Raw genomic sequence first — 23,449 nt, forward strand, 5'->3', positions numbered from 1 at the left:
CATGTATGTATGTATGTATGTATGTATGTATGTATGTATGTATGTATGTATGTATGTATGTATGTATGTATGTATGTATGTATGTATGTATGTATATCTAGTGTGTCTCAGATATTTCAGCCTTGTAAGTACGTAGGCATGAATGCTGTTACTATGGATTAAACGTAGATAAGCGAGTTATAGGGAGGGGGGGGAGGGAGGACACGACACGACAGGAGGTAAGTAGAGGTGGAAAGGGAAAAGCGAAAAGCATGGATCAGGGATGAGGATAAGTAGGGCTGGAGGGGCTAGGCTGAAAGAAGAGAGGGAAGAGTAAAAGGACAGATATGTTAATAGAGAGAGAGGAGAGAGGAGAGAGATAAAAGGTAAAATTCCAAAACACTCCAACTCAACGAGTGTTTGAACCAAGACGGCCATGTCCAGTGGTCATGTTTGTCATGATGGGGGAACCTGGATGTGTGGTTCCCCTTCTTGTTCTAAAAGTTCGTACATGGTACATACATACATACATACACACACACACAACAACAAAAAAAAGGGAAATCCCCCCAAAAGTCTATACCAGTATAACCCACGCGCCTCCAACGCCAGACATGCAAAAAAAAATGCGAGGAGAAGATTTCCCCCTCGTCAACAAGACAAGGTACTACAAAAGACCAAAAAAAAGAAGAAGCAGCAGCAAGTCGCTCCATTAAAGACAGTCATGGAAATGTATCGTTATGTGCATTACCCCATGACTCCGTGAGGGAAACCCCCCCCCCAAGTGTGCTCAGTCTATGAGACACACTAGGACCCGTAAGCGTGGAAGATCATGTGGTGGGGATTAGAAAGTGCCCGGGGCGCATATGTATCGTAGTGAAACTGCCAGTGCCAACTCTAAAAGTGCAATGACATAATAGAGCCGGTATACCACCGAACTAACGGTCAAGGCAGGGCCGAAGCCAGTAGTGGCATGGTGGTAATGCATGATGAGCAGTCGAGGGTGGAATCCGGCAATGTGGACATGTGTCTCAGAGGATGCGATGTCTAAGAAGCATTGGTTAGCTGGATGGCACGCATACAAGGGCTGCCATGTGCTTACTGCCTCATCAGCGTCTCTAGGCTGACAGCACTGAGCTCGCAGTCGTCGGGAAACTGGTCGACGAGAGCGACAATGTCGCCGACCTTGTCGCCACCCCTGTAGGCCAGGATGGCAGGGACGCCAGCATCCTCGATTTCGGCGTCGACATTGTCCATCTTGACGAAGCGGACCGTGTCATTGCGCTTTGCTACCTGACGCATGAAGAACTCAAACTGCTTGGAGACGTGGGCGGTTGGCTGTGGCAGTGTTAGCGATTGATGGCTGCATGGTAGACAGCGGTGTACATACGTCGGTGTCGTAGATGAAGACAACCACAGTGGTGCCCGAAGCCTGGTGCTTCTAGAAAGTCGATCGAAGGCGCGCATTGCCGGCGATGCCCCACTGCACCAGGGGGGGGGGCCGCCTATAACACGACGCCTACGTACACCCCCTGCCTGCCGTGGCCGCCCGAATGCGAGGCAGATGGGCAAGGAGAGAGAGAGATGGGATGCGGCGGCAGGTCGTCGCGCGGGCGTGTTTCAGGCCTGGACAGGCTGCGTATGCCGGCGGGCCAGGCCAATTGGGCGAGTAAGCAGCACAGCACGTTTCGCCCGTCGAGGCAGAGGCGCGCCGTTGGGAGCGAGCGTCGCAGCCGGCCAGCAGCGTCGCGTGGCCTGGGGCGTCGCCCTGCACATCAGCCCTAAACCTTGAGCCGCACGCCCTTTCCGACCGCCGCCGCCGCCCAATGGCCGCCCTGAGACGTCGCCAGTAGCCCCGTAGAGCTGCCGCCAAGCCTGTCACTGCCGCCCTCGTCGTCCATCCCAGACGGCCCCAGACCTCTCGAGCACCGCAACCTTGCACACGCACCCCTTCCTGCTGCCACGGCCTCGACGCTCCATATAATCTGGCCCCTCCCGCGCCCCCAGGCCCCGACCCTTCTTCTTTTTCCCGCCATGAATCCATCCGCCCCGTCGCCTGCCCAAGACGAGTTCAACGAGCTGTTCCGCGACAAGCACACCGACGCCCGACACCCCGAAGACGGCCGCCCCGACAGCGACGTCTCTGACCCCGAGTCGCCCGGCGCTGCTGCCGACTACCTCGAGAAGATCGACACCGACGACGAGCTCGACCTCCCCGCCGACATGCGTGCCAACTACTACATGCCCAGCCTCCGCTCAGAGGCCAACACGGGCCCCAAGGGCGTCATCGCCGACGCCCAAGCCTTTGAGCAGGCCAAGAAGCAGGCCCGCCGCTTCACCTGGAAGAAGAACAGCCCCCCTCCCCAGTACACGGTCAAGGCCTACCACGACGACAAGACGGGCTCGAGCGACGACGACGAGGATGCCGGCTTCATGAGGCAGTGGCGCGAGGCCAGGCTCAAGGAGCTCCAGACGGTCGGCGACAAGATGCGCTCCAGGACAAATAGCCCCAGCCGCAAGATCTACGGTACCATGCCGCTGGTGGACGGAGAGGGCTACCTCGATGCTGTCGACAAGACAACAGTCATAGCATGCACTCGTTTAATTCTCCGACGCCTGCACATGCACATGCACACGAACCAACTATACAGCTACCAAGTAAGTATACTCGTATACTGCTGGCACTGGCACTGCCTGCACACATGACTGCGCCCTCCCTAATGCCTCCCCATCATCTCCGAGCCCTTCCTTCGTCCTGTACATACGTAGCTACTACGTGCCACATATACGCTTGTGCATTGCTGACGCCGGGCCAGGCCTCGGCTCGCATGGGGGCCGCGCTCCGCTGCCGCATTCCCTCTTTGTTTATTTGCATTGATTTTTGACTTTGGCCTCATCAAGATGCGAAAATGCCATGAGCATGGCCATCTCACCACCACTGCCAGGACCCTGGACGTGTTCCGCCCGTCTGTCTCGCCGGCATACCCCTGTTCCGCCGCCCGCCGAAACGCCGACATGCCGGCCTCCCCTCCGCTGCTGCTGCCTCTTAATGCCTCAACAATATTCCCCAATCGTGGCGGTGAACCGTCCCTCCCTGCTCTGCTCACGGCCCCATGGCGCCAAACCCCTTCACAAATAAACATCGGAAAAGGTACATGTATGGAAACTCGCTAGCTACACCCTTCCTCCCACCCCAGTCAAATCCTACACATTCAACCCACATGCTCCAATCACCCATCATGCCCACCCGCAACCCAATCCATCGGGTCTCCCAAGCCCCTGTGCACGCTGTATACTTCCACACATGCTTTATTGATCTCGTGCTCGCTCCCTCCCTTGCCCTCTGGTCCCCACACTGTCCACCCACATGTCCTTTCTTTTTTACCCTCACCCTGCTCTGCTGCGCACAACAGCCGCCTTTGCTCATTCATCCCCCCACAATACCAAGCCAATCATATGAAAACAACCAAAGACCAACAAGTCGAAGCGCAAGCTAACCCATACATCAAACCAAGAAATAGTGACCAAGAAAGAAACAAGAAAAAGAAAGAAAGAAGATGAGAAAAAAAAACATACCAGGCGCCTCAACACCGCATGGCACGCTGACCACGTCAATGTTTCCACCACGGCGTGTGGCGAGGCGTGGCCCTGTCTGTGTATTATATTCTTAAATAGGCTAGCACTCAGAAGCCGCCTGCGTGGCTACCTTGCAGCAAAAGGGTATGGAATGCCACAAACGTGGCGAGGAAAGGTTTTTTGCGCTCGTGTTTTCTACGTTGCCAATATTAAGACTTGGGCGCTCAAGTTCCGTTTGGCGTCGTTACATGGCGTCGTGCCGATTGCGTGCCCGCGTGCGAGCTTAGGCCCAGATGCGCAGCTGTGTGTCCAGTTAGTCCCTCACGTCGTCGTGCCAACGCCACACACGCAAAACTTACCATCGAGTCCCATGAACCAGTGCAGAGACTGAGTGCGTCATTGCTGACGCCCAGACAGCTGACTCGGTTGTCGTGTCCTTGCAGTGTGCCTACACGCTCGCCGCGCAGTACATCCCACACCTGCACATGCATCATTAGTACATGCTTGCAAACCCGTGCACGCTTGATTGCTTACCTTGCACTCAAAGTCGTCGTAGCCTGCAAACAGCAATCGACCAGAAACTGAAAAGGCTACAGAGGTAATGCCGCACACGGGCTCGGGAATCTGTTCACATTAGTCATCCGTCGTCTGTGGGTGCGTGCGTGGCAAATGGCTACGTACCTGGTACGAGGCGAGCTCGCGGTCGGCACGAATGTCAAACAGGCGGCACGAGGCGTCGTCGGAGCCCGTGCCAAAGGCATTGCCGTTGGGGAAAAATTGAATGGCGTTAATGTCCGAGTCGTGGGCGGCAAACGTCTGCACGCACTTTTGCTGCCGAATGTCCCACAGCTTGGCAAAGGCGTCGCAGGCGCCAGACACAAACTGGTTGTGGTCGAGGGGGTTGATGCTCAGGCTCATGACATCGCCAAGGTGGTCGGCAAACTCGTGTACCTTGGACCCCGTCTCGAGATCCCACAGCACGCACGTCATGTCACCCGACGACGTCAGGATGCGCTTGTCACTGATGAACCGGCAGCAGCTGAGGTAGCCCGAGTGTCCCGACAGCTCGCGTGCCACACGTGTCGGGCCTTCCCGCGCCGACAGGTTGTAGATGGAGCAGATGTTGTCGAGGCCACCGCAGGCCACGTAGTTGCCCGAGGGCGAGTAGGCGCACGTCATGACCCACGACGAGCGCAGCGGAATGGCGTGCACCTTGTTGGTCGTGTAGGCGTCCCAGATGATGAGCTTGCCGTCCTGCGAGGCCGAGACGAGATGGCGGCGGTCCGTCGACCAGTGCATGGCGTAGATCTTGGCGAGATGGCCCTTGAGCGTGCGCTTCGTCTTCATCGTGAGGCGCGGCAGTGCCTCGACGCGGTCTCGGGCGACATCGCGAACTGGGGCTCCGTGTTAGCAGTGCACTTTGCACGACTTGCCATGCGGCCATTGGCGGGCGCAGTCACGTACGCGTCGTGTCAGCAAGCTCGTCCTTCTTGCGCTTTATCCGGTCCTTGAGCGCCTCAGCGTCGCGTCGGGCGAGCTGGATCTTCTGCTGGATCGTCTCCTGGTTCATGTCGGCCATGGAGACGGGCGGTGGCTAGCGTCGTGTGCAGAGGGCAGGCGGCGCGAAAGGGCGAGACGGGCGAAGCAGCAGGCGGATCCAGGGGCCTGCGAGCGAGCGCGGTGGAGCCGGGCAACGGGAGAGGCGGGAGGGCAGGCGACCGACACAGGGCAGCACCAAGGGCGGCGATGCAGGCGCGCAGAGCGAAGTCAATTCCTGGCGCAGAGGCAGCAGACGCGCGCGGGCGGTGGGCGTGAGGATGATGTGAAAGGATGCGAGGGCTTTGGAGATGGGCGAGGTTACAGGAGCGGCCCGGGGGTGAGCTTCAAGCTTGGCCTAGCCGGGAACGCCAGCCAGCAGCACTGGGGAGGATCAGAGGCCGTTGGTCGCGGCAGCCAGGTCCTGTATGCACCACACACACACGCACTGCACGCACTGCACACACTCGCTGGCGGGCGGGGCTGCGGATAATTTGCACCGGCGATGGACACTTGGGCGCGCGTGTGGGGAGCGAGGCGTGCGTGGGAGCGAAGAGGGTGAGCGAGCAACAAGGGCGGGCGGGAGAGAGTCCCATGCTGCGAGAGAGGGCGGGTGGCCCTTTTCTGCACCGGCGCTGCCGCTGGCACTCGCACTCGCACTCGCATGCTCGCCATCGTCCCTTCCCTCCGCTGCCTGCGCCTGCCCATTGCCCCATTGACCAACAGGGCGCGCCTTCTGCAATCTCCTGCAGCGCGCCTCCTCTTTGGGGGGCTCCCGATGCTCGCCCTGGCCAATCGGCGCCCAGCACGCCTGTTTTGGCCTCCCGACCCGCCGCCCCTCAGGAACGCATCCCATGACTGCTGCCCCGTCAGATAATAGCATCTTCACAGCATGCCATCTGCGCCGACACGGTGCTAGCATGCAGTGTCTATATCTTGCAGCGGCGTCTATGGACTGATGCATCTGTTGCTGTTTCTTCTTTTTCCTCTCCCCCCACGATGACGCCCGCCGCCCCCGTCGACGCTGCCTTTGCCAGGCGCCTGCCCAAGATCGAGGTACGCCGATAGCCACCCCCCCCCTGATCCGGGAGCCCGCCCGCCAAGCACTAACGCCGCCACCCAGCTCCATGCTCATCTCACTGGCAGCATCAGCCGCGACTGCCTGTACGACATCTGGGCCTCCAACAAGGCTAGACGCCCTGATCTCGACATACAGGACCCCTTGCTGGCCATCCCCCCCGGCAAGGTCGACTACGACATCAACACGTACGTACGCCTGCTCCCCCCACGATCCGACTGCACGCCCGTTGCGGCAGCCAACGTCATGTCCAACCCGCACCCGCACTTGTGGCGGGCCCCAAGTGCACCTAAACAGCTAACCGCCACGCTAGATTCTTCCCCTTATTTTCCTCGTACATCTACCGCCTCTGCAGTGATCTACATGCCGTTGAGTATGTCTTTTGATAGCAACGGCGGCCTAGGCGTTGACCCGGCCTAGGTACTCTACCAAAGCCGTCCTGCGCCAGTTCCAGCAAGATGGCATTGTCTACACCGAACTCCGCACCACGCCAAGAGCAATCCCCGACCAGGGCGTCTCCAAGGAGGACTATGTCAAGACGGTGCTGAACGTGCTCAAGGCCCACAATGACGACAGCACAAACACCCTGCGCGCCTTTCTCATCCTGTCGATTGACCGTCGCAACACTGTCTCGGAAGCTGAGGAAGTCGTCGATCTGGCAATCAAATACCAGTCCGCAGGGGTCGTGGGCATGGACCTCTGTGGCGATCCCGCCAAAGGCGATGTCCGTGTGTTCGGCAATAGCTTCGCTCGAGCAAAGGCGGCCGGCCTCAAGATGACCATCCACTTCGCCGAGAGCGAGGCTTCCTCGACAGACACGGAGCTACAGACGCTGCTTTCATGGAAGCCAGACAGGCTCGGCCATGTCATCCGTGTCAAGGACGAGTTCCAGCAGACCATCAAGGAGCAGGACATTGGCGTCGAACTATGTCTTAGCTGCAACGTCCACGCCAAGATGATCACGGGCACTTTCTCAGACCATCATTTTGGAATGTGGCGGCACAGCAACGTTCCAGTCGCCTTGGGCGTATGTTGAACTCTTTGTGCATGTGGTGCTGTTGTGGCTGACGCGTTATAGACTGATAATGTTGGCGTGTTCTGCAGTCCGTTATCAAACGAGTACTACCTTGCAGCGGAGCATTTTCAACTTGACCGTTCTGACATTCGAGCGCTATGCGAGCGAGCAATCGACTCGATATTCTCCGGCCCAGACGAGCATGCCCGTCTTAAGCAAATCTACGCAACCTGGGATGGATGGGATGTATGAGATGTAGACAATGTGTCGGTGCTCAAACCGTCCTATATCTGCGAGATGATCTTGGCCTGCAAATCTTGAATCAGATACCAGACAACCATCTTCATCATGTGCATCTTGCCTTGATTGAGTGGTGTGATTTATTCTCCTCTTCCGTTTTGGTCATACATGAGACAAGTTCGTGCATCAAGTCGTTTTCCCTGGCAACATCTCCTACATGCACAACACCACCTCGCTGCAAGGTCGATGACTAGCTATCAGCTCACTTTTGAATACCATTGCGCAAACCATTACCAGCCAGTTCTTGGCCAGTCAGTGACGAACGGCGCATGTCTGGGCAACCTGGTCCTCCTACACTCTATCCAAACCCATACTCTGGGGTCAATTAGCGAAACAGCAGGTATGACAATGGATACTGGTCATCGCACCACGAGACTCCACCCTGCACTATACGCGGGTCGGCCCTCCTCTTTCCTAGTGCACTGTCAGCTTCTCCCAGCGACACGTGATTGCGCATAACTATGCGTACAACAGAGCGGCTGCACGTGACCTTCCGAGCAGCACATCCGCGGAAATGCATACCAGAACCAAGATCTGCAAACGCTTCAACCATTTCCGGCCTATACTATACGCTATCATGTATACATCCCGATGAAATGCGGGGCGCCCCAGTTTAACTCCTTTGAGACATGTATGCTCCTCTAAAATTCCACCGCAGTGGTCGCCATAGTCCAGCTCTCCACTGCACCCCAGCATGCAACACAACCTCTCAACTTCCACGATGACTCTCCCGCCATCCAACACGAACTCGGAGGAAACCACCAAACCATCATCAGAGAATAAGACCATAATGCGCACTGAACAGGCTAAACTACGGCCCATGCTCGGTCTCACTCCCAAGCCAAGCGCTCCAGAAGGAAAATTTTGCACATACTCCCGCTGCTTCGAGGCTAGACTCCGCCCGCTTATGCTTACGTTGGCTTATCAGATGCAATAAAAGCTGGTGCCCTGCTACGTCTCGTATCACACATGTGGCCGGTCGATCTGATAATCCACCATCGGCTTACCTCCCTCCTTTATCTGATCGTTTTGCTGCCCGTACAAAGTATTCACTGCTGAAGATGGGCATCCTGGGATGTGAGTGTTTCTCGTTTAGAGTGGTTTGAGATGTAAAAAAAGCTTGGTGTACTGACTAGTGTTGTAGTAGGGTCGAGATCCAGCCATGGCGGCGATCAGGCCAAGGCCATGGAGAGAATACTGATTTTGAAGCTGGGTATGTTTGTATCTATCCTCAACTCCAATCCACAGCTATACTGATTTACTGGGCTAGACATCTTTGTTATGGTTGGTTAGCCTGGATACATTCTTCCCTCATCGCTAAGACGGCTTTCAGGTGTATTGCTGTGCTTGTTACTTTTTCAACTACCTCGGTAAGTCTTGTTGATACTTTGGCTGCTGCAGCACTGGATCACTAATGCAAGGTAGATCGCCAAGCGTTTGCCAATGCATACGTTGCTGGTCTGAAGGAGGATATTGGTCTCAAGAAGAATGAGTACAGCTCGCTGCTGTCCGTTTTCACGGCTGGGTGCGTGACCGTTCTGAGCAGTACCATGCGTCTTCTCAACTCATACCGCTTTGCAGGAGTGTCGTTGGCCAAATCCCTCATGGCCTCATCATTCAAAAGGTCCGCCCTAGCATCTGGCTTCCGCTCACTCTGATCCTCTGGTCCGGTCTTACCATGTGTTCTGCGGCATGCAAGAACTACTCGCAGCTATGTGCGGTCCGCTTCTTCCAAGGATTCATGGAGGCCAGTTTATACAGTGGAGCCATGTATGTGGTGGGGTCGTGGTAGTAAGTTCAGCCAGCACTGTTGGGTCTCGTAGACTTGACCATCTCTTGGATTCGGGTGGCTTACCATCTTCTTAGCAAACCATCTGAACTTGCGAAACGAGCTGCCATCTTCACTGCAGTTGGGCAAGCAGGAAGCATGTTTGCGGGTATCATGATGACGGCTATGCACAAGACCATGCAGGGCACCGCGGGCCTGAAGGGATGGCAATGGGTGTTTCTGATCGGTATGGATGCCGACTTGGCGCCATAAGACTCGACTAATACGTGACACAGATGGTCTAATGGGAATTCCAATCGGAATATTTGGCTTCGTGAGTCCCCATCAGCTGCATGTAGTAGTTCTCGGTCCCTAACACAATCAGTTGACCTTTCCCGACCTCCCAGACACGGCCAGAGTCTTCTACCTCAGCGAAGAGGAGAAGGAATACGCCAAGTCCCGTCTGCCACCCAAGAAGATGAATAGCCATAGCATCAGCCCTAAGAGTCTTGCTAAGCGTGTCCTCACCCAGCCTACCATGTACGCAGTACCTTACCTTGCCAACCAATCCAGTAGCCAATTCTAACCTCTCCCAGCTACATCTTCACCGCATTCTCCATCAGCTGCGGCATGCTCGAGGCCTTCGCCTTCCAGGTACGCTCCCACACCCTCTGCTTCACCCCACACTAACATCACCAAAGGGCATGTTCCTCCTCTGGCTCAAGTACCACGCCAAACGCTTCTCCCAATCCGCCATCACCACGTACCCGCTCGGCACGCAAGCTGTAGCCATCGTCTCGCAAATCAGCGCGGGCATCTTCATTGACCGTACCGGCCACCGCATCCCCATGGTCATCCTATCCGCGTGCTTGCAACTCGTCACGGCGTCTCTCCTCCTTGTTCGCAACCTTCCTGATGCAGGCGTCTTCACGGCTTACTACCTCAGCGGCACAAGCTACATTGTCAACCCCATCATGTACGGCTGGGCCAACGCCGTGTGCCAGCGCGGCGGCGACGACGCCGTCAGAAGCGTTGTCCTGTACACGATGAACATGGGCGGCCAGATCCTGTATACCTGGTGGGGCATTGTGCTGTATCCTGCTACCGACATACCGTACTGGAAGAAAGGCAGCATCACCATGATTGTCGTATGCTTTGTATTCACAGGCATGGCGTTTGTAGTGAGATGGGTAAGTGATGCTCTTTTACGATGCGAGAAATGCGTGTTTTGGCTAACGAGTCCACACAGCTTGATCGCAGAACGATGATACCTGTTGCCAATGGCGAGACAGCTGCGTCGTCGTTGGGTGACAGTGGTGTCGATGTCGTGGTTGGCGCGCGGCCGAAGACTGGCTGATGAGTTAATAAAGTAGTCTTTGAGGAATGATGCTGCATCTTGCATGTACCTGGGGTCCTACACTCCGAGGGCTGAGTTCATGGTGGAATATAAGGACTTTGCATGACATTACGTTACATTCCTTATTACTCCTCTTCTTCTAATCTCTGTCAATACGTGTATTTCACAACAGCCATGTACATGCGATAAACCATCACGACCATACCTTTCTTTCTCATCGACCATGTCATGGCATATGGAGTAACTCCATCGGCATACTTTCCCTTTCCCACCTCTCCTTTCTCCATCTCAGCCCAAGCAAACCCATAACTACACATGCATCCATCTAGTCGGCCATTCAACAAGCGCACACGTCCATCCTGGATGGTGCAACCGTTCAAACGATAAAAGCTACGTACTCCCAACAACAACGTCAACGACTACGAAGATATCAACAACAATCATGCCAAGTTTTCTTCTTCCATACATACTACGGAAACAGCGGGAAAGGGGGTAGACGCTGCTTTTCTTTTTTTGCGTGCTCACATGTCCCGATCTTGGTTGTGTATCGAGTCGAGTCGAGTAGAGTGTTCATTTTTTAGGCTGGACGTTTACAATACATGCATGCATGCTACGGAGATACAGTGTAAATCCCACGCGTTGGTATCCGTGGGACTGGGAGAAGGGAGGGAGGGAGGGTGTTAGTCCTCTCGTCTCACTTCCGTGCTTATGCTTGTGCGAGAGATTATGTATGTATGTATGTATGTATGTATGAATGAATGAATCAATGTACCCTTATCTCTTTCTTCTTTCTCTTCCCTTTTGCATACGAGCAGGCGCATACTCAGCTCTTTAGAATTTCCACATCAACATCGTAGATCCAACAAACGCGGTATCGTACCACATACATAGGGACACGAAGCTGTATCCTCCTTACATTCACTCCTGCATTCATCACTGCTCCACATATGTATGTATATATGTATGTACAAAGCACGGAATAAGATACATATACATGTCTGAACGGACGTATGTGTGCGCCGCACAGAACCTCGCAACATGGCTCTCTTCATTTCACGAATGCGACATGGCGCTTTCACAGTGGAGATGGTAGGAAATGAAACGACGTCAGCGTGAGCGCAGAAAAAGACCAAAGCTTGATTGCTTTCATAGCTGTGCGCTGAGCCGAGTAACTAAGTCAAGTTAACGGCACTGGCAGCGGCGAAATACGTACATGTGCATCCGTGTACGTACGTACGTATGTACTACGTACAAGGCCACGGCGAAGAATGGACCCTCCCCCTTGATTTGCCCGACATCTTTCTCATCGGACGCGTCAATGGAATCGCCACCTCCATCTAACCATCTTACGTGTTGTGTCCAGGTTGTGCAAAGCGACTATGACGCTGATGGCAGGCTCGCAGCCAGGGCTCTATGGGAGGGTACTTGGTCTTGCGCGCGCATTCTCTCTCTCTCACTCACACACACACGCAGCTTGTCCAACGGGCTGGACTGGACTGGGAAAATCTTGCGTGCCTGTGCGTTGGAAGGGGGGGGGGCGTCTCGGTACCTTACCTTCTCTTGGCCTTGGCTACTCCACATTGCTGCTGAGCCACCACCCCTGATGGAAGACTTGGCCAAGGAGCAAGAGAATGAATGGAAGGACGTTCAACAACCACATAATCGCGCTTGCATGCATGCCATGTTGAGGCCGGGCGGATGCGGATGCGGATTTCTTGTCGCCCGACTTGGGGAAGGACGGACGGTGATTGCCCTGGGTGCGGGTGAATGCAGACGTGGGACAGGGCCGTGGTTAATCGGAGACTTGGGGCTGCAAGGTTGTGGATCAGACGGTGTTTTGGATTGATGGTGGCGGGCTGGGGCTGGGGGGGGGGCCGCAGGGCGCACGAGAGAGAGAGAGAGAGAGAGAGAGAGAGGGAGGGGGGAAATTTGCTCACATGACAACCAAGCATTTTGTTCGTCGTGGTCTAGAAAGCAACAAAATCTTGCTTTTATCTTCCCTTTTGTTCTTTTTTTTTTGTTCCTGCATGCTGCTTCGCGCAACCACAAGCGCCCAGTCATGCAACGCTTTCTATAAAAAGAAATGCTAAAAACAGGCTGAGAGAGAACGAGAGGCTGAGAAGGCTCCAGGAAAGCAGGGCAAAAAAAACACGCGCTAATAGGCGCGCACTCGCTCACGTGAAGCCGTACCCTGTTGGCCGGACGGTACTGGTGTACACGTGGTATGGAACTTGGCCTCAGACCTCCATCTTCGCCCGCCTCGCCAACTTGATTCGCTGCCCCGCGCGTATGCCATGTCTGGGCGAAAGAGCAGCAAGAAGAAACAAGAAGAAGAAGAAAAAGAAAAAAACAAGAAAACACGAGACGCATTCCTCACCTGCGCCCCGCCCCGCCCTTTACCCCCCCCCCCCGTTCCGAAACACGCATTATAGGCGTGAGGCTCAACGGGACATGAAAGATTGGTCGACCACAACATACCCCCCCCACACCCCAGGCGCTGCCCTTTCTGCGGCCCGCTCGCGATTGGTAAAAGCAAGGCCTGCTCTCTCTTTTGTTTTGCCTATTGGTGGTAATGCCAATTCCCAATCGTTTCTCGTCCTCATGCTCTCGCTGTCTGGGCGTTAGGGGGAAGGGGAAGGGGGAAGGGGGCGTCCAGGCTGGTTGGATCCGAGTATGCCATGCAGAACGGTGACTGGGTTCGTTTGCGAGCTTGGTGCCCTTTTTTTTGCTCTTTGGTATATGCGCGCGCACCTGTCTGTTTGTATGTGTGAGTGAGTGAGTGAGTGAGTGAGTAGTGCTTCTCGTTGGTCGTTGGCCGTTTGCTCTTGCGTGTTTTATACATACACTCGCTTCATTACCTATGTGATTTCCCTGAACTCCTTTTGATAAACATCATCATCATCGCCAATTTCCTCTCTTTCCTTGATTCTTTCTTTGCTTTTCTCTTTCTCCCCAATACCAAGTCGAGACTTTCGTTCTTGCGAGAAAAGAAAACGCCCCTCTCAATCTGGTTTCTCGCCCCGACTGGAAACCAACGTTGTAACGACTGTGCCGGGTGAATGACGACTGAAACACTCGAAAAGAATAATGAAGTTTGTTATCGCTGTACTGGGCCTCGTGGCCGTTGCACTGGCGCACCAGTCGGAATGTGAGTTTCCATGTCGCTTGCCCTGCAGAGTCGTTGCACATGGCGGGTCGGGAAAAGGCACACTGCTTGCTGATACCTCTGCTTTTAGACGCTATTCCGACATTCGATCCAGACACGGCGCCCCATTTCGCTAGTACTGGTCTCGTGTACCCCTCGACTGCCATTGCTGTACCCACTGCTTCAGGCGCCCCCTCTACGACTTCATCCTGCGCCAGCTCTTCGGCAGTGCGCGTTTCCAGCGCCATGACCAACGCTACGCTTTCGACGCTTACCTCGCTGAAGCCCACTACCACCTTCCCTTTGTCTTCGTCTTCTCCGTCTTCTCCATCTTCCACGTCTCACTCGTCTCACACGTCTCATTCGTCCCGCTCTATCAGCGAGTCGCATACTGTGACTTCTATGGCCACAAGTCCTACGGCCGTAGAGACCACGGCAAGTGCATCGGCTCCGGTAGCAACGGGTGCGGCTGCAATCAACTTTCCAGAGGCTATTGGCGTCATGCTTGGAGGTCTCGCGGCTGCTTTGGTGGTGCTTTAAGTGCTTATATAGCGGCCCGCAATTTAGACTATATGTCAGCATATTATGGTTCTGTAGTATTCTGCTGTCAACACTTCATGGCTAGAGGCGTGAAGAAATCCAACATGTCTTTGTCATGGACAAGTCATCGCGAGCGAACAATGTGTAGAGGGGGAGAGAGTTGAAGCTGGGGGGGGGGGCGACGTGAAAGATCCACATCGGAATTGGGCCGCGGCTGGGCCAATCGGTGGTTCGCCAAAATTCCCCGCTCATTTTTTGGAAGTTGCGACCCGGACCTCGAACTTTTTTCAAGCACCACTTCTAGACCGCGACACCCCAAACAATACCGCCAACATGCCCAAGTCCAAGCGCGCGAAGGTTGTCCACCTCACCAAGACGGACAAGAAGGGCAAGGAGCTCTCTTTGAAGCTTTTTGCCAATGTCCAGGAAGCGGCAGATACCTTCCAGCACATTTTTGTCTTTGCAGTGGAAAACATGCGCAACTCGTACCTCAAGGAAGTGCGCGCTGAGTTCTCAGACAGCCGGTATGAGCTGCGAAGCCGAGTCGCCGAAGTGCCGCGTGTCACTAACGTTGCGCAGATTCTTCTTCGGCAAGACCAAAGTAATGGCAAAGGCGCTTGGCCAGACACCGGCAGAGGAGCACCTCACCAATCTTTCGCAGCTCACCGAACACGTCAACGGCAATGTCGGCCTCATGTTTACAAACCGCGATCCCGGCGAGATTACAGAATACTTTGCCAACTACTCGCAAACCGACTTTGCGCGTGCTGGTGTGGTTGCCACACAGACCTTCACTGTGCCTGCTGGAGTCGTCTACTCGAGAGGTGGAGAGCTGCCAGAGGAGGAAGATGTGCCCCTACCGCATAGCATGGAGACTACCATCCGGAAATGGGGCATGCCGACGAGGCTCGACAAGGGCAAGGTCATTCTGGATGCTCCGTACACGATCGCCGAAGAGGGCAAGCCAATGAACAGTCACCAGACAGCTCTACTGAAGTTGTTCGGCGTAGCCATGGCCGACTTTAGGATTGACCTCAAGGCATACTACTCGAAAACGACCGAGTCGGTGACCGAAGTCGGAGCTATGGAAGAATAAGCCTCGGACTGGATACAATTGCATGACGGCGGCGTTTACGGGCGTTGGGTTTGATGGGTCAAAAGTATGCATGTTAGATGACTTTGCCAAAAGGGTCCAGGTCGCCTCTACGAGCACATTACAATTATACCCTTTTATGTTGTCACCAAAGCTACTGTTCGGATCTACTCGCCATGGAGAGTGTGCAGCATGCATTCTACGAGGCATCGCATTGGAATGTGGACAATTCCTATGGCGCACTGAACGCGTCGGCACGAGGTACGTCACAGCTGGATGGCTTTCCGGACGACTTGTTAATTCGAGATTGTAGCATTGCTCGACTTTGACATTCCCCGAGGAATGCGCATGCAGATATCCTCTCTCGCAGCTCCAAACTTTGCAACATCATACACCTTGGGCAGCGTGGGCGTGGTCGATGGATCGGTTTCGTATCTGTATTCCTCGCTGCCGTTGCGCAAGGAATTCAAGACTTCGCAGATTGACATACAAAATGTCGTACGAGGCTACCAACATGCCAAAGAGCTGAGGCGACCCGACGAAAAATGGTGGTGGGAAGTGTGGCATGGTGGTCAACGGATAGACGGCAGGAGTGAGGCTGCCCACCCCGTCCAAGCATGGCACCGCTAAGTAATATAGACACGCTGTTATACGGTCGCGTTTTTCTACCTCAGTCTCGGCTGGAAGCACTCTATCTGCGCCGCCTGGCGCCCACACGACAGCTTCGTATCGCCGCCGTGAGCGACTCGAACCTTCACAATGGCGGGACAATCCTTACGCTTCTACAAAACGACGTTGGAAAATACAGCACGGAATACATGTACAGCACTGACTCGGCTCTCATGGGCGTGCGGGGCCTCTACAATTTCGGACCCGACCCCAGAGTTGCGGCCACAGAAGCCGTGACGGTGGAGCAGACGGAAGCTGCATATGGCCGCTTTAGTGCAGGCGCAGAGTTGTACTATGGCATACTCAACAAGAGCGGAGGCATCAGCACGGGATTGAGGTTCGCCACGTTACCCAACCATGCAGGCTTTCCGTATACCATGACGCTCACGCTAAACCCATTGATGGGAAATCTTTCGTCGACGTACGCGGTCAAGGCTGGCGCCAACCTCGCGCTTTGTTCTCGCTTCGACTTCAATTTCTATTCTTATGAAAGCGAGCTGCAGCTGGGATGCGAACTGTGGCGTCTACGCGACACGTCTGACGTAGAGTGGGCCGTCAAGAAGCTGCGTACAGACTGGAAACATGCGACGGTTTCGCCCAAAGACGAAGTGTCTGGAGTGCTCAAAGCCAAGGTGGACCAGGACTGGCGCGTCGGAGTATTGTGGGAAGGCAGAATCAAAGAGCTCCTCTTCACGCTTGGCGCCAGCCTGGACCTGAAGAAAAGAGAGCACATGTTCCGATCGATTGGTGTCGAGCTGCAGTACGCCTCTTGAGTGACGAGCACCGGCAGTGAGTCAATGCCGCGTCGACATGGTGCGAACCGCCGTCTGTACTCGTGGGCAACGGAACCCAGCACTCAGCGCTGGCCGAAATGAGACATGGCTTCCCTTGGATGGGCCTTCTAGAAGTGTGTTTGCCGGCCATTTGCGGTCAAAGCATTGCCTAAAGCGGCTTCTGGAAGCCAGTTGCATCAAGACGACATGCCCAAACGACGACGTCAGTAGCGGCACTAAGTGATACTCGTGCGACAGCGACAGCGACTCAGCCGGGTGCGGGTGCGGCAGGCGCATCCCAGACCAGGACTCGAGTAAGCGGGCGCGTACACATGTATGCATTATGGCGCGACGTGTTCCGGGCGGTGTAGCGTCGAAACAAATCGTGGGGGTTATTTGGCGCTGGCAGCACGAGCTCGGGGGTGTTTGGGCGTGTTTGCAGAGGGGTCGCACGAGGCACCGGGAAGCGTGACATATGACAGGCCTGAAGGGTGGATGGCGGCGACAGTCAAGTATACATGTACAGCGTCCCTGGCGCGCAAGGCTGGGTGGATGTGGAAACCTGGGCCCAAGAGGGCGTGTGCAGATCCGGTACCGAGAGGGCCCGGGACCGATGTTGTCGGGCAAGAGTCAGTTTCCGGGTTGATGGCTGTTGTTGCTCACTCGTCGACGCGTTGCACGATTTACACCGCCCCGCCTGGCGCACGCCTCGCAATCAATAGTGCAGGGAAGCGAGCCGTACTGCAGATTGACAGCTGTAGGGCGACAAGACGGGCGATGAGCTGACTACGCGCCGACGTGATGGGAGAACAGGTCGACAGCACAGGTTGGCCACGTCTGAATCACGTCTGTTCCGTGGGGCTTGGGCCGAGTGTGTCAGGTTGCATGCGCTCAGACATGGGCGGCGCGGACGGTGGCCGCGATCTTCTCGTCTTCGGCCTACCCGGGCGATCTGCGACGAGGCCTCCCGAATGCGGCCATGACGATGGCAGAACGAGAGCTCTGGCCAGACCCGTGGGCGAGACGGGCTGGCGTGCGAGGGCGTGTGGGCGTGTGGGCGTGTGGGCGGCGAGACATGGCAGCCATGGCGGCAGAGGGGGAGGCGCTCTCCCGCGCTGGCTGGCTTTGCACTTGTGCCTGGCGCTGCGAGTGGGCGCGAGGCATTTCGAACGGCCTGTCAGTGCGCCGTGTCGTGCCTTTGTGCCGCCGCCGCCCTCGCCGCCCTCGCCGCCGTGAGCACTAGCAGTCCAAGACGACCTCAAACGCGACACGGGCAGCGCCTCCTGCCCGCGGGTGGAGCGTCTTGTTTGGCTACCTGACTGACGCGCACACCCACGGGCGAGCCATCTTCATGCAGCCTCTCGTTTAGACAACTGTGGCGATGGCTGGAGAGGGCAGCGGGGGGGGGGCATGGCCAGGGCTGCCCTATCGCACGGCGGTCTCCTGAGCCGTGGAAGGGGATGCTGTCGTCGACCCTGGTCGCGGCGCTGAGTGGCTCGAGGGAGGGAGGGAGGGAGAGGGGGCAGAGGGGGCAGATGGGGGGGGCACGCTGTACCTGGGCGCGGCCTCGGCTGCTACGTCGTCGTGGCTGGCCTCGGCCGTTGCGGATGGCGGGCGCGCTCGCAGCAGTCGGCGGGCGTGGGCGTGGGCGTGCCGCGCGCCCGGCAGCGTCGCTCAGTGTGGTGTAGGGCGGCGTCGTCGAAGCCGTTCAAGGTTGAGCCGGCATGGTTTGCTGCAAGGACAAAAGCACCTTGTGCGTCACGACCGGTCTCGCGCCTGGCGTCCAGGTAGTGGTGCCGTTGGGCTAAAACAGTCTGTGGATGCCATCCTGGGCCACGTAGCGCCCTGCCCAGCCCACGCTAGCCGGCGCGCACCTTCCCCCCGGCTTCATGCCCCTTCCCTTAATCTCCCCTTTCCCACCCACGGTCGCTCATCTACACACCCAAGGCCCAGCTCCTACATCCGGATTCCCCATCGTCACCCTGCTGTCGGTGTGGTAGCTCTACTACGTTTCCCTTTCTCTGTCGACTTCTGCGAAGTGCCGCCGCTCCTTTCGGCCTTTGCCCACGTTCCTTTCTAGAATCCCCTCATTAGGCCTTGCCTGTCCGCTCTTTCGCACATCGCTCTCAATTGCCTCCCTGTCGGCCTTGAATCGCTTACGGACGATTATCCCCCCTCCCCCCCCATCTGCTCCTCGGTCAGCAGCTCCATTCATACACACGTACATAACATATACGCACGCGCGCCTGGACGGTGTCCCGAGTCTCAGCCCCCCCAGAAGCCTGCTTCTGTGCCACTGGACTCGCCTGCTTGCCTATCTTCGCTCTCTGTATCCACGCTCGCCTGGACTGCAACTTGATCACGACACTTTACGAAACATCGATAGACAGAGGTGTTAGCTCGACTGCTCCCTCTTTATCCCACCCACCCACACATCCCTTTTAGCCCGCATCGATCGAATCGAGTCTTGCTTCCGCGCTCACAACACCACTCGCCCCCCGACATGCTGTCCAACGACGAAACCATGGTGTCCCCTACACCATCGCCGCCGGCCCAGACGTCGACTCCCACACAGGCATCTGCCCCCCGCAGACCGCCGCGCAAGAGCACCCTCACGCAGCAGCAGAGAAACCAGAAGAGGCAGCGTGCCACCCAGGACCAGCTCGTCACACTCGAGGTGGAATTCAACAAGAACCCCACGCCCACAGCCGCTACTCGCGAGCGGATAGCCGCCGAGATCAACATGACCGAGCGCTCAGTACAGATCTGGTTCCAGAACCGGTAGGACCACGGCATTGCCTGTGAGAGTCGTGCCCAGTCACTAACGCTTTGCCTAGACGCGCCAAGATCAAGAACATTGCTAAGAAGAGCATTGAGAACGGTGATGACTGCAACGACATCCCCGAGTCGATGCGGAGATATCTCGCCCTCCAGGCCATGGAGTCTGGCAAGTCGATAGGAACAAACTTTCTCGGGCGAACTGGCGGCATGCCCTACGGCAGCGGCATGTTGCTCAACACCGACGCCAACAACTCCAAGGTTGTCATCCACCACTTTGCCTGCCGCTCCCTGAGCATCGGAAGCTGGCGACGAGTGGGCCAAAGCGCAATGGACCTGGTTGTCTTCTACTCGCCCGAGAAGTGCTGCATCACCTACTACATCAACAATGACTCGGCTGGCTACAAGATTGAGTACCCCTTCTCGTACATCAAGAACATCCAGCTAGAGAACGGCGACATGACGGCAAACGCCGAGGGAGCATCTCAACGCCCCGGAGGCTTGATTGTCGAGCTCAACCGCCCGCCCAACTTTTTCATGGACTCGTCTGGTTCCGGTGGTTTCTTCCAGTGCGGTGACTTCACCGAGGACCAGCAAGCTTCCAACATCATGGTGCACCACCTCGGCGGCCACCCCAAAGTGTTGAGCGGGCAGCTGGCCAAGCTCGTGTCACTGGAATCGTTTCAGAACCGACACAACATGTACGACCCCAACGCTTTTGCCGTCTCGGCACCAGTGTCGCCAATCAACCACCGCCCAGCGTCACAACCCAACCACCTGGTGCACCCGCACATGGCCGTGTTTCAAGAATCGCACCTGGCGCCTGCGCCTTTCCAGCCTCGTGGCCACAAGCGCCAGCGTAGCCGGTCGGTGCCTGTTGCCATGGACTTCTCCATGCTTCGCAACCCCATGCCATCGTTCCTGATCCAGCAAGAGCCATCGCCATACATGCCTAGCCCAGAAATATTCGCGCCGACACCGCAGAGTGCAGGCCCGATTGGCCCGCACCTGAGCATCGACACGTCTGCTGGATACGGCATGGATTACCGACAATACCCCATGTCGGCGACCACGACCAACTCACCCTCGGAGTACGGCACGCCTGCCTTCTACTCGTCGGGCCCGCCCAACGAGAGCGTGCCGGCATCCAACTACGGGGCGTACAACATTCCTCCCTATGTGCACACGCCCATGGGGCCACCTCCCCACTCTGCACCTGGCCACTCGCCCATGCCAGCCATGAACCATCCCGACCCCATCATTGCCAACCAGTCGCCGCCGCTGGGTTCGTATGGACGCGACAACCACGGCGACGTGTACCCCATGTCGCACGACAATGGCATGTCGGACGAGGCGCTGCAGATGACGGACATGTATGCCAAGCAAAGCCTCAACATGCCCTTCAGGTCGCCCCTACTTGACGAGAACAACGACGACTTGGACATGCAAAATTTGGTGTCTTTCAGCACGATTGACCCGTCGAGCCTGTCGCCCGAGCATCATCAGATGTAAGGGTCGGTCACCGGCCGTCGACGCGCGTTTGTCAATTTATCCTATTGCTTGCTCTTCTTATACCCGGTCGTCGTTGTTTTCCAATGAGGAAGCTCGCTGGACCATGAAGATGCCTTTTGGCTTGAAACAGTCTTTGGGCGTCAGTTTGGCGTCAATGTCGTCGTTGTTCTCATTGCTATCGCGCCTGTAGTTAATGTGTCGCTTTGCTTCACGTTTTGGCTTCCGATTTGTTGGACATGTCGCATCATCTTTCAGCCTTTTTTTCTTTTTCTTTTTTTTTCGCAGTGTTTCTTGCGCCTTGCAAGACACTTGCATTTTACTATTCACCACTCATCTTGTTCTCTTCGTAATGCAAAATTGGACGACCACCATACAGGGATTAGTTAGTGAAATGGCGTTGCAATGGTCTTCTTGGACGGTTAGGGACTATACACAGAGAGAGGGCGGGCTGGAACAACCTGCGCTGGTGTTTTTTGCACAGACGTCAGCAACAAATGCAGGTCGTCCTTGTTGAATTTCATTTCTGTCTTTTTGGTTTGTTCTTACTTAGCATCCACTTTTTCTTTCTTCTTCTTGTTCCCGCGAGCTAGCCTTCTTTTTCTCTCTCTCTCTCTCTTTTTTTCCTTTGTCTGTGTGTGTCTCTCTCAAAAGTGGGGGTTGGCGTTTCTTGCCAGGTGGAGGAAGACGGGGGGTTTTTTTTTCTGTGTGTGAAGGTGTGTTGCAGGGGGCGATGTGAAGGCAAAGCCGCTGCGCGTGCTTGAGTTGTTGTTTTGGATAGGGTCTCGGATGCTGTAGTGCTTTCTTTTCTGCTACAGCAGAATCAGTGACAATATCATACCAATTCAAACCAAGCCAGGCCAATCCGACGTGAATGCGAGTGAGGGGGGGGGATGGAGAGAGAGAGACAGAGAGGATAGTGTGTGCGAGTGAAGGGGGAAATGCAGCAATATTATAGAGGAGTGAAATTAAGATGGACACATGTTTCGGCATGCCGGGTTACGAGATTGGAGTCCATCGTAATCTCGCGAAGGATGATGGTCGCACGTTATTGACCCAGGACCAAGAGCCCATTTGACGGGGCAAAATGAAGGTGCATCCGGGCCAGGCCGTCGAGCAGCAAGCAAGCGAGCGTTTTCAGATTGCGCGTGCTAAGGCATCCAATAGAAGGGCGTGTAGCGCATAGCAGCGGGCGGTGGGCGAGGGGTGACGAGGCTTTTTTGCATTGCGCAGAGACGACGACGGCGGCGCAGAGGTCGGGTATGCGGATACGAGGAGCACTTGCGGAGTCGAGTAGAGTTTCGACAATACCCAATGTGGCAATGTGCCTGTAAGATCGCCGGTGCTGGCTGGTTGGCTGTCTTGATGGTGTGACGGCGTCTCAGCTTATTGGGGCCAAGTGCATAAGCGGCGGCACAGCATGGCTCGGCTGACAGTGCCTGACAGAGACGGCGGGATGCATTGATTATGTCAGTCAGTCCGTCAGGCCAAGTCAGGTTGTGCTGTCAGGCACGCTGCGACATGCATGTTCATGCTGTGTGGCAGCACGGCGACGAGAATGTGTGTGTGAGTGAGAGAGGGAGAGGATGCGGAGGATGTGCAGGGCCAGGCACGGGCGGCGCAACGGGACGGTCAATCGACGGGGCAGGCGCGGTGGTCTTGGGGCTGGCGTGGTCTGGATGCCGGGCTGGCGTGTAATGTAAGACTGAGACGAATTTTCCCCTTCTTCTGTGCGTGGCAGAGGGGAACGCCGTGGCGGTCGTGAGTGGCGGGGCGCTGTGGCTGTGCCCCGGGTGCTGCACGGCCACGGCCACGGCCACGGCCATAACGGGGCGGCTCATTTCGGCCGGCCAATCACGCGCGCGCCGCCATGTGTCTACTCCTGAAGCAAGCCCCCGACGCCCCTTTGCTAACGGCACTGATAAGGGCCGGCGTGCAGCAGCGGTTGTTTTGCCTTGGCTGTCTGCCTCGTGCTGGCTGGTTTTTTGTTCCTTCTTCTGCTGCACCCCATACCCGTCCGTCTCTTGTCGTTCGTTGACTGCGCCCCTGCACCGTGTCTGGTGTCTGGTGTCTGGCGCCTGCTTGCACTTGTGCGCGCTTTTCTGCAGGGGCAACCGCCCGCCCGCGCCTTACACGTCTCCACGTCACCAGCGCTCCCTCACTGTCACCACACACGGTCACACACCTTGGCAAGCCCCAACGCCGCACCGCTTAGCATCTCGACGACGTCAAAGTGCTACTCGCACTCGCACTCGCACTCACACTCGCCGTCTGCTGCCCGCCCGTCTGACGTAGACGATCCATTCTCTTGTTGTTTGGAACACGCTCTGCCT

The 23,449-nt window shown here is 56.1% G+C and overlaps 10 protein-coding genes across 10 annotated transcripts; 7 read left to right on the forward strand and 3 right to left on the reverse strand.

Annotated features, from left to right (window-relative positions):
- Window positions 1–1,010: 1,010 nt before the first annotated feature.
- On the reverse strand, window positions 1,011–1,880 carry SETTUDRAFT_19972 (uncharacterized protein; the record flags this gene model as incomplete). The annotated part of the gene is made up of 4 exons (XM_008026786.1): window positions 1,011–1,026; window positions 1,082–1,317; window positions 1,370–1,420; window positions 1,767–1,880. The coding sequence occupies 4 exons, from the start codon at window positions 1,878–1,880 to the stop codon at window positions 1,011–1,013; spliced, it is 417 nt and encodes a 138-aa protein (XP_008024977.1).
- Window positions 1,881–2,013: 133 nt separating this feature from the next.
- SETTUDRAFT_19973 (uncharacterized protein) lies at window positions 2,014–2,864 on the forward strand (the record flags this gene model as incomplete). Its single annotated transcript, XM_008026787.1, has 2 exons — window positions 2,014–2,637; window positions 2,796–2,864. 2 exons carry the CDS (start codon window positions 2,014–2,016, stop codon window positions 2,862–2,864), a joined length of 693 nt encoding a protein of 230 aa, XP_008024978.1.
- A 974-nt stretch (window positions 2,865–3,838) lies between these two features.
- Window positions 3,839–5,134, reverse strand: SETTUDRAFT_154137 (uncharacterized protein; the record flags this gene model as incomplete). The annotated part of the gene is made up of 5 exons (XM_008027659.1): window positions 3,839–3,856; window positions 3,915–4,034; window positions 4,090–4,179; window positions 4,237–4,949; window positions 5,020–5,134. 5 exons carry the CDS (start codon window positions 5,132–5,134, stop codon window positions 3,839–3,841), a joined length of 1,056 nt encoding a protein of 351 aa, XP_008025850.1.
- Window positions 5,135–6,090: 956 nt separating this feature from the next.
- SETTUDRAFT_171599 (uncharacterized protein) lies at window positions 6,091–7,625 on the forward strand (the record flags this gene model as incomplete). Its single annotated transcript, XM_008027660.1, has 5 exons — window positions 6,091–6,147; window positions 6,215–6,357; window positions 6,483–6,542; window positions 6,590–7,196; window positions 7,248–7,625. The coding sequence occupies 5 exons, from the start codon at window positions 6,091–6,093 to the stop codon at window positions 7,434–7,436; spliced, it is 1,056 nt and encodes a 351-aa protein (XP_008025851.1). The 3' UTR covers window positions 7,437–7,625.
- A 1,044-nt stretch (window positions 7,626–8,669) lies between these two features.
- SETTUDRAFT_171600 (uncharacterized protein) lies at window positions 8,670–10,708 on the forward strand (the record flags this gene model as incomplete). The annotated part of the gene is made up of 9 exons (XM_008027661.1): window positions 8,670–8,697; window positions 8,910–9,009; window positions 9,066–9,275; window positions 9,351–9,499; window positions 9,549–9,586; window positions 9,638–9,792; window positions 9,849–9,906; window positions 9,954–10,442; window positions 10,502–10,708. The coding sequence occupies 9 exons, from the start codon at window positions 8,670–8,672 to the stop codon at window positions 10,607–10,609; spliced, it is 1,335 nt and encodes a 444-aa protein (XP_008025852.1). The 3' UTR covers window positions 10,610–10,708.
- Window positions 10,709–12,159: 1,451 nt separating this feature from the next.
- On the reverse strand, window positions 12,160–12,561 carry SETTUDRAFT_31713 (uncharacterized protein; the record flags this gene model as incomplete). The annotated part of the gene is made up of 1 exon (XM_008026900.1): window positions 12,160–12,561. The coding sequence occupies one exon, from the start codon at window positions 12,559–12,561 to the stop codon at window positions 12,160–12,162; it is 402 nt and encodes a 133-aa protein (XP_008025091.1).
- A 1,135-nt stretch (window positions 12,562–13,696) lies between these two features.
- SETTUDRAFT_19977 (uncharacterized protein) lies at window positions 13,697–14,294 on the forward strand (the record flags this gene model as incomplete). Its single annotated transcript, XM_008026788.1, has 2 exons — window positions 13,697–13,757; window positions 13,846–14,294. 2 exons carry the CDS (start codon window positions 13,697–13,699, stop codon window positions 14,292–14,294), a joined length of 510 nt encoding a protein of 169 aa, XP_008024979.1.
- A 320-nt stretch (window positions 14,295–14,614) lies between these two features.
- SETTUDRAFT_136282 (uncharacterized protein) lies at window positions 14,615–15,534 on the forward strand. The gene is made up of 2 exons (XM_008027662.1): window positions 14,615–14,818; window positions 14,874–15,534. The coding sequence occupies exons 1-2, from the start codon at window positions 14,628–14,630 to the stop codon at window positions 15,388–15,390; spliced, it is 708 nt and encodes a 235-aa protein (XP_008025853.1). The 5' UTR covers window positions 14,615–14,627; the 3' UTR covers window positions 15,391–15,534.
- Window positions 15,535–15,563: 29 nt separating this feature from the next.
- Window positions 15,564–16,829, forward strand: SETTUDRAFT_87476 (uncharacterized protein; the record flags this gene model as incomplete). The annotated part of the gene is made up of 3 exons (XM_008027663.1): window positions 15,564–15,648; window positions 15,701–15,979; window positions 16,027–16,829. The coding sequence occupies 3 exons, from the start codon at window positions 15,564–15,566 to the stop codon at window positions 16,827–16,829; spliced, it is 1,167 nt and encodes a 388-aa protein (XP_008025854.1).
- A 2,524-nt stretch (window positions 16,830–19,353) lies between these two features.
- Window positions 19,354–21,119, forward strand: SETTUDRAFT_88112 (uncharacterized protein; the record flags this gene model as incomplete). Its single annotated transcript, XM_008027664.1, has 2 exons — window positions 19,354–19,610; window positions 19,667–21,119. 2 exons carry the CDS (start codon window positions 19,354–19,356, stop codon window positions 21,117–21,119), a joined length of 1,710 nt encoding a protein of 569 aa, XP_008025855.1.
- Window positions 21,120–23,449: the final 2,330 nt, after the last annotated feature.

The sequence above is a fragment of the Exserohilum turcica genome, assembly GCF_000359705.1.
Source record: "Exserohilum turcica Et28A unplaced genomic scaffold SETTUscaffold_2, whole genome shotgun sequence".
Classification (NCBI taxonomy): domain Eukaryota; kingdom Fungi; phylum Ascomycota; class Dothideomycetes; order Pleosporales; family Pleosporaceae; genus Exserohilum; species Exserohilum turcicum.